This window comes from Micromesistius poutassou (assembly GCF_964030765.1).
Source record: "Micromesistius poutassou genome assembly, chromosome: 11".
Classification (NCBI taxonomy): Eukaryota; Metazoa; Chordata; class Actinopteri; order Gadiformes; family Gadidae; genus Micromesistius; species Micromesistius poutassou.
The window spans coordinates 10,629,779-10,640,576 of record NC_140281.1 but is presented as its reverse complement, the minus strand read 5'-3'; the positions used below and the strand labels follow the sequence as shown (position 1 = coordinate 10,640,576).

General features: G+C 41.6%; 2 protein-coding genes across 4 annotated transcripts; one reads left to right on the top strand and one right to left on the bottom strand.

Moving 5' to 3' along the window:
• Window positions 1-30: 30 nt before the first annotated feature.
• Window positions 31-4,815, top strand: fen1 (flap structure-specific endonuclease 1). Its single transcript, XM_084475688.1, has 12 exons — window positions 31-73; window positions 220-333; window positions 561-663; window positions 878-980; window positions 1,133-1,196; window positions 1,404-1,513; window positions 1,673-1,809; window positions 2,088-2,154; window positions 2,344-2,475; window positions 2,706-2,857; window positions 3,931-4,045; window positions 4,616-4,815. Exons 2-12 carry the CDS (start codon window positions 252-254, stop codon window positions 4,691-4,693), a joined length of 1,143 nt encoding a protein of 380 aa, XP_084331814.1. The 5' UTR covers window positions 31-73; window positions 220-251; the 3' UTR covers window positions 4,694-4,815.
• Window positions 4,816-5,514: 699 nt separating this feature from the next.
• slc35d4 (solute carrier family 35 member D4) lies at window positions 5,515-10,751 on the bottom strand. Of its 3 annotated transcripts, none has more exons than XM_084475689.1 (15): window positions 10,530-10,751; window positions 9,794-9,840; window positions 9,605-9,682; window positions 9,291-9,372; window positions 9,079-9,156; window positions 8,819-8,847; window positions 8,593-8,644; window positions 8,417-8,465; window positions 8,173-8,218; window positions 7,951-7,986; window positions 7,197-7,231; window positions 6,884-6,971; window positions 6,205-6,298; window positions 5,995-6,059; window positions 5,515-5,652 (listed from the first exon to the last, which is right to left on the bottom strand). In XM_084475689.1, the coding sequence occupies exons 1-15, from the start codon at window positions 10,605-10,607 to the stop codon at window positions 5,589-5,591; spliced, it is 921 nt and encodes a 306-aa protein (XP_084331815.1). In that variant the 5' UTR covers window positions 10,608-10,751; the 3' UTR covers window positions 5,515-5,588. The 3 variants fall into 3 exon arrangements, with proteins under 3 accessions (XP_084331815.1, XP_084331817.1, XP_084331816.1); XM_084475691.1 differs by having other exon boundaries at window positions 6,884-6,953; XM_084475690.1 differs by having other exon boundaries at window positions 8,819-8,844.
• Window positions 10,752-10,798: the final 47 nt, after the last annotated feature.

Below are 10,798 nucleotides of genomic sequence, written 5' to 3'. Positions count from 1 at the left end.
CTAGATGTTGTTTACCCGCGAAACATACGCGTTTTCCCCGCGCCTGATACCGCATTGCAAGTGTAAAAACTCGGTGAGTTGGCACAGTGGACACAAAAAATACTTTATTATTATGAATACATAACTGTCTTATGTTGATAAAAGGCTGCAATAAGTTGTTGTTGGTGTTAACACCAGACGCTGAAGTCTAGGACTGACTAGCATGCTGTTGTTTTGCAGAATCTGCTGATTTGTTGCGCGAGCCTCCAGTGATGGGAATTCACGGTTTAGCTAAGCTCATAGCCGACCAGGCGCCTGGGGCCATCAAAGAACAAGACATCAAGAGCTACTTCGGTACTAAAGAAGTTATTCATCCATAACATACTTTGGTTTATAATAAACGACCGGAAAGCCTGTCCCACATTTGACTTTTTGAAGTTGTTGTAACACGATAGGTCGAAATTGCACACCCAGTAACGTTATTCTCAGTTGCCCAACAAACATTAAGCTGATACATTTTTGGGGACGTTGTTTATTAGTTGTATTTGCATTGAAATGACTGCTGTACAATTATTTTGCAGGGAGAAAGATTGCCATAGATGCCTCTATGTGCATCTACCAGTTTTTGATCGCAGTGCGCCAGGATGGCAACCTCCTTCAGAATGAAGATGGAGAGACGACAAGGTAGTGTTATAACCCTTACTGCATGTGGTTGAATGAATGGCATGTAATTTTGTTAATATTATATACAAACACACAAACATTTATTCCAGTCACTCCAATAAATCATATTGGACTATCCGTCACTTCAAGTTAAATTGTATTTATTAGTCCCTGAGATTCAAGGTCACCCACTGATGTGTCTCTGTCTAACTTATCTTTTATTTTATCTTTAAAGCCACCTCATGGGAATGTTCTACCGGACCATCCGCATGCTGGAGTATGGCATCAAACCCGTCTATGTGTTTGACGGCAAGCCCCCACAGCTCAAATCCGGCGAGGTGAGTTCTCTGGCGATCCTGCAACAATGGAATAGTGTGGCAAACAAATACCCATCTGGTGTGATGTTGGTGGCTGTATGTCCTAATGTTAACCTATTTTAATCTGCTTTCTGGTTTATTATCTTCCTCTCCTCGAATCTCTCCTTCTCCAGCTGGAGAAGAGAGGCGAGAGGAGGGCAGAGGCTGAAAAGCTGCTGGCCAAAGCTCAGGAAGCAGGTAAACATCATTGTTTATCACACTATTTACCTCCAAGATGATGCAAGAAGTTGATGGGTAAATGCCCTTTCATATTGGACATGCAGACACTATTAAGTTCTGAGCTTTTTGGGATACCATGACCGACTGGCACACATTTCATGTCTGAAAGTCTGTATATTTTCTGGACTTATCGTTTTGTATAATTTGTGTTATGTCCACAACCAGGGGAGCAGGAAAACATTGACAAATTCAGCAAACGCCTGGTCAAAGTCACCAAACAGCACAATGATGAATGCAAAAAGCTGCTGACCCTCATGGGTGTGCCCTACATCGAGGTAAACTCACCTCTTCTCTACCCAAGTCCTTTACTGTGTCTGTGAATGCACACTGAACACACCTCGAAATCTGCCTTTCTCAATGGTGTAGATGCTTAGAAACACCTCAGCTTGTATCTCAGTCAATCTGTGTTAAGTGTTTATGCTTTTGCCTTGCAGGCGCCTTGTGAGGCAGAGGCCAGCTGTGCTGCTCTTGTTAAGGGGGGAAAGGTCTTCGCCACGGCAACGGAAGACATGGATGGGCTCACCTTCGGGACCAATGTCCTCCTCAGGCACCTGACGGCCAGTGAAGCCAAGTATGGATGCTCTTTTCAGACTCGTCCGTTATTTAGAAGGGTTTTATTTAAGCTAGTGTGTTGATGGAACGCATATAGGCTTGTTGTGTGTACCAATATATTGCAATGTATATTTGTCTTGTGTAAAGAAATATTTTCAAATTACAATATATATGTACCAAGCGTTCATGTGTTCGTCCAGTTATCTTTGCCTCTTTTCAGCCGTGCTGTGTAAATCAATACTCTGGCCCAATATTGAGATGCAGACATTGACTCTCGGTTTTCTTGTGATGTTCTAGGAAGCTTCCGATCCAAGAGTTCAGCTTTAGTCGCTTGCTGCAGGATATCGGTCTGACCAATGAACAGGTAGGATTTGCTTTCAAAAACACACGCAATGGCAGGCATTGAAATAGCTCTCCTGCTCATTTGGACAATGCATACAAACAATTGCTCACTCAGATGTGTGCTCATAAAGTGATTTGTACAAACCTATACTGCAAACCGTTGCTTATCAGCTAGTGATCCAGGTGCGTTTCCATGGTTGATCCGTTTCAGTTTGTGGACCTGTGCATCCTGCTGGGCTGCGACTACTGCGGCACCATCAAGGGGATCGGCCCCAAGCGCGCCATCGACCTCATCAAGCAGCACGGCTCCATCGAGGAGATCCTAGAGAACCTGGACCCTAAGGTGGGTTCCCCTCCAGTGGAACCATTGTAGATGTCTGCATCGGCCTGTTCAGTTTTCGTGGCTCTCCCGCATAGGCAACTTTATTTTATTTATATAGCACTAGCATAGTGATCTTTTGATTTACATTGTACAATGCAACCTCCTATATGAACTAGGTTTATAGTTAATACAATATTAATTAATACATATTATGAAACGTGTATTTAATGTAATCTGGCGTCCCCATGCAGAAGCACCCGGCCCCTGAGGACTGGCTTTTCAAGGAGGCCCGTGGTCTCTTCCTGGCCCCTGAAGTGGTGGACTGCTCCACCGTGGAACTCAAGTGGACCGAGCCCTCTGAGGACGACCTCATCCAGTTCATGTGCACAGAGAAGCAGTTCAGGTACGCCCTGCCTCCACACCCCCCACCACCGCATGAATGGAAACAGAAACGCTATAGTAGGTAACATAGGAGTATTCAATTAGAATATTCTGTAGTGTTTCTGTCGTAATGGCAACCAGGCTAGCAGTCCAGTTATTTCATGTGCTTTCACTTGTTGAAATGGCAATTGTAAGACATTCATATCAATTTTATTACGTTGCCTGGGATGGTTATGTTGGCCCTAGCCTAGTTGGTGTCCCCCCCAATGGGCATCAGTTACCACATTCTCAGTTCTCTGGATGTCCATCATTGTTAAGTACCTTTATATTCAAATGGGCCCCCCAACATTCACTTTAAATGGATGCATGGGTTATATACAGGGGTGCACATAACATTTTTTTAGTGAGTTGCTCAGGTAGTACATGAGATGGTGTTCGGTACGCACCCCACGACACGTAACATCTGATCTTATGAAACGTATCTAGTTTCACAAAGGAGATTCCATTTTCAATACACAGCTTAAGCACAGCAGTGTTTTTTGCTCTGCCTTTTCTTTTTTATCAAACTGCAGCAGCTTGACCACAGAGTGTTTGAACATCTCACTAAAGGAACGTTGCGATCAGCTGTGTTCTCCAGTGTGTGCGAGGTGCACAGGGCACATGAGCGCACATTTCAGTGCGTTTATCATTTGTTTCGCCCCACTTTTCGAAAAAAAAACAATTTTCTTCTGCTCTGGCTCCATTTGCCTTTTCTTTGCAGGTGGCGAACGCCAAAGTAGCTGCTCAATGCATTTCGTTTTTTCAAATTTTTTTAGATCTCCCGTTAGTTACACAAAAGCGTTGTAGTGGCACAAGTGACGTTACGTATCCCTGATTATGGGCATGCATGCCTACTTGCGTTCCAGTTATGTGCACCCCTGGTTATATAGTATATCGCTTTTAACTGTGTGTGTGTGTGTGTGTGTGTGTGTGTGTGTGTGTGTGTGTGTGTGTGTGTGTGTGTGTGTGTGTGTGTGTGTGTGTGTGTGTGTGTGTGTGTGTGTGTGTGTGTGTGTGTGTGTGTGTGTGTGCTTCATCATCATCATCATCATGCAGTGAGGACAGAATCCGTAACGGCTGTAAGAAGATGTCGAAGAGCAGACAGGGCAGCACACAAGGAAGATTGGATTCCTTCTTCAGTGTGACTGGATCGCTGTCCTCTAAGCGCAAGGTAACCAGAGGCCTGAAACCAACAGCCAGGGAGCGATCACGCTGGCTGGTGGACCTAGATAATCTAGTTGGTTCATTTATTTAATCAAGCCACAATTTACCCATCTGTCATTAATTGATTACACGACACCAAATCAAACCTCCATGGACAACATCTCCTCTCTTAGCATACATGTCAGAGTGCCCTTCGTCGTTTTGTGCACTGGTTGAAATCAGTCGACAAACCTCAGCCAACCTTCTTTGGGGTTGGTGTTTGACGCAGTGTGGAAGCTCCCTGAGCCTCAACTTTTCCCCAACAAGCTGGCTGATACAATACAATATTGATTCCTCTCTTTATGCAAATTAATTTAGTATTCCCCATACCTTCTTTGCAATGGCTGGTTTTAAATGGGTGTTATTATGCCACCAGATGTGTAGACTGATCTACGCAGGATACATCTAGGTGGACACTCCCACTTGCGTCACTAAGGCACTTTATGCCCATCCCTTCTTTAAAACGACTGGTTTTAGAGCGTGGTGGGAGCTATGCAGTGCACTGTGTTAATCCTCCTCATGTCTCCCTGCCTCCCAGGAGCCTGATACAAAAGGATCAGCAAAGAAGAAGCAGAAGACCGGGGCCACGCCAGGCAAATTTAAGAAGGGCAAATAGACCACCTGGTTGTCTGAAATAAGAGTCCTGGACATTGCAACTGTTTATTTTTGTTGTTAAATAAAGTGTTTTATTTTATTTTCTGACTTTATCTCAGAGGTGAGAAATGTTTTATATCATTTATTTCAGTTTACAGAACTTTGCTTGAAAATGTAATGGATCTTTATAGACAAATATTTAGTCTTTATTTGACAAAGGAAAAACAAGTCTCCCTTTGGCATAAAAACATCTTTCTCAAATACAAGTAAAGGTGCAGTTCAATGCTTCAGCTCAAATTACACCCAGCTAGCATCAACTCCTTTATACACACAGGCACTCAATACTGGCTTTACATTCATTTAATTTGTATTCGTCAGCTCCTATTTCCTCAGTGGAGTTCAAAATTAGGCATTTTGTCAGCACATTTCTCTGTAAAATACTGCCAGACAGTATTGGTTTTGTGTCCAATAAAATGAACATGCCAAGAACCAGCGGGCTAACAAGGTAGCATCTAGATTCAGGGACCTGAGATTGTCAAAGACGCTGCTAATATGTTGAACAATAGCACTAGGACTAGCCTACTACTAGTTGTAACGTTTGATTACTGTTCCCCTCCACCACCCGCCCGTTTTCTCCATTTATTAGTTGCATAAAATGATGTAGACCTCATTCATATTGTTCTTTCAGTCCCGTTAAAGCTCAAAAGCTCTTGAATAATATTAAGGTACACTTTGGGTAAAAACTGCATTTTCTATAGCAAACTACCATACGCATCATGTATGGAAACAAGAATACAGATATAAGATCTTTATCAACATCAAAAGACATGAGTTAAATGTCATAGAAAAAATACTTTATATATAAATAAAGGCGTGTCAGGTGCAATCCGAAGGTACATTTGGTTGAGCTGCTGTCTTCATGCTTTGGTTTCCATCTCTGAGTATACCAACAGGGCCTCCCCAACAAGGCTGAAGAATACACTGCAAAAACAAAGCCAGCGTTACCACTCCCAAGAACCCAGCAGGAGAACGGTGACGGTTGGATCAGCTCATTGCCTAAAATTAATTAAAAAAAACTTTTGCGGCAAAGTCTTTCCAATATGCCTAAATCGATTTCAAATGTTACATTATTACAAATACACACGATGAAACCTGCAAGAGATTGGTGAAGGGTGGATTTTCTAGAGAACTCTATATATCCGATATAAATCTATTTAGAAAAATGATTTTGGTGCTGTCCCTCAATCTCTGGGCGACCTCAATGCATCAGGTGGAGGTGAGATGATGGATGGAAGGTCTAAGGCGGGCTGCCAGGAAACTCACCAGGTAAAGGACGGTATGTTGGGGTCCAGGGGGAAGGCCAGGGGGGAGAGGGTTACAGCAGCCAGCTGTGGTGGGTTTGGGAGAGATTTCACTAAGGATATGTCACCAGCCAGTTAACATTACATACGCTATGCAGCTAGTTGATCATGAAGACATTTTTTTCTGCATTTTGTTTTCAACCAAAAATCAGACACCCAAAGAAGAAGTTACCTTGGACAGGAATGTCCATGTCCGAGAGTCCTCCAGGGACAAACCATTCTTAAGCTTCACTGTTGCCAATAGCAGAAGAAAGCCCAGCAAGGCACTAGGGAATAAGAGTAATAAATAATGGAATTATATATATATATATATATATATATTAGGGTTCTTCAACACTATATATATTATTTGCAGATTTTCATTGAATAACCATTGCCATATCTACTAAATATACCGTCATCAATATAAAAAACAAAGATTGGTGACTCACAAAGGTTATTTAAAAATATTCAGTGTAAAGACCAACTGTCCTTTGAGCTCTTCTAAACACAACGAGCAGGCACCCGCCACAGCCTAAAGAGCCTCGCCAAACAACAACAATGTTTGCTCTTCTAGCCTACTAGAATGGATTAACCTCCATTATCTACCACACAGGCTGCTTATCACCATAGAAACGTGTGCTTCAGTACCTCAAACACCAGTGATTATACTGTGACACAACACTGGATGACGTGTGTGTTCGCGTGCATTTGTGTGTGTGTTCGTGTGCATGCGTGTGTCCGTGCGTGCATGTGTTAGAACATGCTGATGCTGACCAAGGGATGCTTTGTATTTAAACTATGCTTTGCTTCCACAACGAAACCTTACCTTAACTAAGGAGAACTAGTGGGTAGACACAAAGCATCCTCACCTGGCACAGCAGCCCCAATGAAATGTATAGGAGGCAAGGAGAGGAAACTCCCAGGCCGCGAACAGGTCACCTGGAAGTAGACCCCAGCCTATCAACAGGACCCATTACATTTAAAATGATGGATCAAAGATGACAATTAGGAATGACTTTACGATGCATTTATTTTCCATTTGGCTGATAGACCTGTTTTAATAATAACCGATAATAATCACCAAAAAACAGTTTTTGGGATGGAACGAGATGTTATATTAACCATGACATATCTTACAGAGGGTACAATACAAATAAAGCTACTATTATTATTATATCTTACCAGTGGGGTGAGCAGCAAGGGCCAGCAGACAGATGCTATGGGTTCAAAAAGGTATGTTATGAATATAACACACACACACACACACACACACACACACACACACACACACACACACACACACACACACACACACACACACACACACACACACACACACACACACACACACACACACACACACACAGGAGGAGAATCATAGGAGAAAACTTCTTGTTGCATCCCATGTTGGAGGTGGTGTGGGACTAGCTAGCATGTAGCACAGCAGTTACTATAATGCTTATAGTTATGTTGTACTATAGGTCTTTCGCTTTGTTGTGTTACATTTTAAAAGGTTATTGTTGGATTCATGGTTATTTGGGTGTTATTGCTAAGTCGTTTGTCGTGTGTCACGACCTTGATCTAGTGTACACAAAAGGTTTTCAGGGTTTGCAGGAAGTTGAGTCATTTGTAGAGAATAAAACGGGAACTATATGTTGAGGTATGTGACTTTATCACTTAGTTCAATGGCTATAAGAAGGGAAGCTCACCACAATATTGTTATATTCATTTATTCTAACAAGGGGAGGAAGTAAACCTCTTCTAAGGTGACCTTTGATAGCTTCACATTAAAGATAACTTTAGTTGGACTTTTCTGTAGGTACTTTATAAAAACTCCACTATGAACACCTGTTTTGGACGCTATATATTCAATATTGCATTCTTACACAAGGTGTTGACATATTTCGGAGGTCTATATTACTTTAGATTTCCTTACCTGAACATGTAGTTAATGTACTGCTGGTCAAAGACACTGTAAAGAGAGTACAAAATCAGAGCTTTATTTCATTAATTCCTTCAAATCTAAGGGGTTAATTTGGCTGTAGGATAGTTAACAAGTTGTTTATATAACTAATACATTATCTTAGCTTCTGGTGGAAGATTTATGTTTCAAAATGATCAATCCTTTTCACTGTGTTAGACTCTTCACAAGACTTGCCTCAGCTGGATGGATTTGAAACGGATTCGGAAAACTCTGTACGCACCTAAATAAAAGGGGATAAATATGAAATCACATGAAGTTCTGTGAATAGCACTCCAAGTCAATACAGTCAGAAACATTACTTGTTAGCCAGCAGTATTGATTGAAGTACTTCCTGGCACAGTAATGCAAAGCTTATATCAATAAACTAAACCTTTATACTCTTTAAGTACCCAGAAACTGGAAAACTGATGATACTTACCAAGACAAGCCAGATGACAAACTGCCCACCCGTAAGTATTCCAATGAAGCTGTAAAAAAAAGTAAACATTCTTAACAATCCAAATGTCCCCAAAAATATGCAATTCTTATTTTTTATTGATGAATGTTATAAATACATCTTAAATAGACAAGTAAGTAAACCAATGTAATAATTACCCCAGGATTGTGTATAGGTAGGTTGATGGCAGACAAAAACATGATACACATACTACAGGAACAAAAAGGGAAAAGGAACCAGGGTGAATAGTTAAAATGTGTGTGCAGAGAAATAATAAGAAAATACGAAGAGAGAATTAAAGTACAAAAAAGGTTGAAATCTAGGATATCTAGCTCTTTACAGCAAAACGATGTAATTGAATTGTATTAGAATATATGTACAAACCTTAAAAGCTTGGACCAAGAAGTCTTCTGCTAATGATCAGGAGAAAATCACCATATACTGTATGTCAGAGGCCAAGCACTCCATGTACACGCCAGGCAAATAACATGACAGTCTATAGGCCTCTTTTAAGTCCATCCCCATTTTTTTTTTTTTTTTTACATCTGTTGCTTTATCATCCAAAATATAAGGCAAAGCCATTCACAGAATACATGAGCGTAGCTTAAAGAGTCCTATCATGGGCAGCCACTGCCTGCACCCACCTCTCTGTGAACGACCCTCAGCAGAAGGTAGCTGACGGCCTGGGAGGCGTTTTGGAGGGTGAAGAAATAAGGAATGGCCTGAGAAGAAGAGAGGAGGAGACAAAAGGGAAAAATCACGACAATGTTGCTCTGATGTCGCAGCCCCTTATGTCGGAGGCAAAGTCTGAAAAGTAGACCAACTGAGCGGTGGGGAGTCAGAGCAGACAACCTACCATGCAGGATAAAGCCCGGGAGCCGGCGTAGATGGAACCAAGGAACATGAGGGACCCTGGGAGCCAGGAGACAACTGCAGACCTTCAGGGATAAAGCAGGGTGTGAGATACAGAACCCTCCTCTTTTAAGCATTTTTAAGAAAGATGTGTATTGATTGATTTCTCAATCCTGCCCCAAATGATCACTGGCCCAATGGGGTTGGATTGACCGAGTTGTAGAGAAGTCGGCCGTAACCCTTAATTGTTACGTATTCTATTTGAACAGGAGGTTACTCTATTAATCCCAGATGGGAAATTATTATGTTTCAACTCACCTGGAGATGCGGCTCATCTCCACCCACCCAAGCCTCCCAGACAGCAGAAGGAGCACCGCTCCCACTAATGTCTGCCATCTGAAATACAACGTATAAGGCAAAGATAAGTGGCAGCAGTGGGACATAGACACAAATAAACAGACTGTTGCAATATATGGATTGTATTAATTGAAATCTCAAAAGACTCACCCTTGAAATAAGGTTGGAAAAGTGAACTTCAAAACAGACAAGACAAACTGAAAAACAGTGAAAAGAAAAGCTTGACGACAGTATCACTGGTAGAGGATAAACCAGACTATAGACAGTAGGCCACCCATATTGTCTAGAGGATAAACCAGACTATAGACAATAGGCCACCCATTTTAGGAATACATTGTACACTGTCAATGAATTGTAAATAATGTGCTTGGAAAGTGGCATGCATATTAAATATATAGGGCTCAGCCATTAGGAACATCTTAAACAGTGAAGCTACAGGCTATTCAAATATTATGTTTATTAAATGCATGTCACAGTTTAAATAAGGATGTGTTATTGAATGTATAACAATGGAAGTTTAAATCTAAATTGGCTGTATTAGCTTAGTTACATTTAGCTATTTAAGGAAGTGATCCAAATACTTTGATACTCCAATACAGCTTGCCCGTTTTTTTAATGCATGACTGGTGGTCCAGAATCACTCAACTTTATTCTAGTTCTAATTTCTGCCATTGAACGGTAGTATAGTCGATACGAGTCCATCGACATCATTATTACTCTCGTTCAAAATCAGACACTATTAACCTGCATTGCAGCTGTGGAAAACGACCACCCATGTACAGGTATGTGAAGGGATATCACTAATGTCGTACTTTCTGCAACTTCAACTACAGAAGAAAGGAATCAAACAGTATGACTCTTCAAACTCAAAACTCACAAACTTTACCTTATTGGTGAAACATGATCCAACGAAGACGATGCTGAACACCAGTCCAGTCATATGCCCTTTCCACTGTGACTGCATGCTGCCCTCCCGTTACACCACGGAGGACCCATCACTTACAATGCAATCCATGTTTTTTACATAGTGATCATTCGTTTGGTATCAAAAAAAATAATAAAAAAAACTTGATCCGCTTTTTCACCCCAGTTCACCCCAGCTGCGACACGTCACGCGTCCAGAGCAGCACTGGTCTTCAGTCGGTCACATGGTTC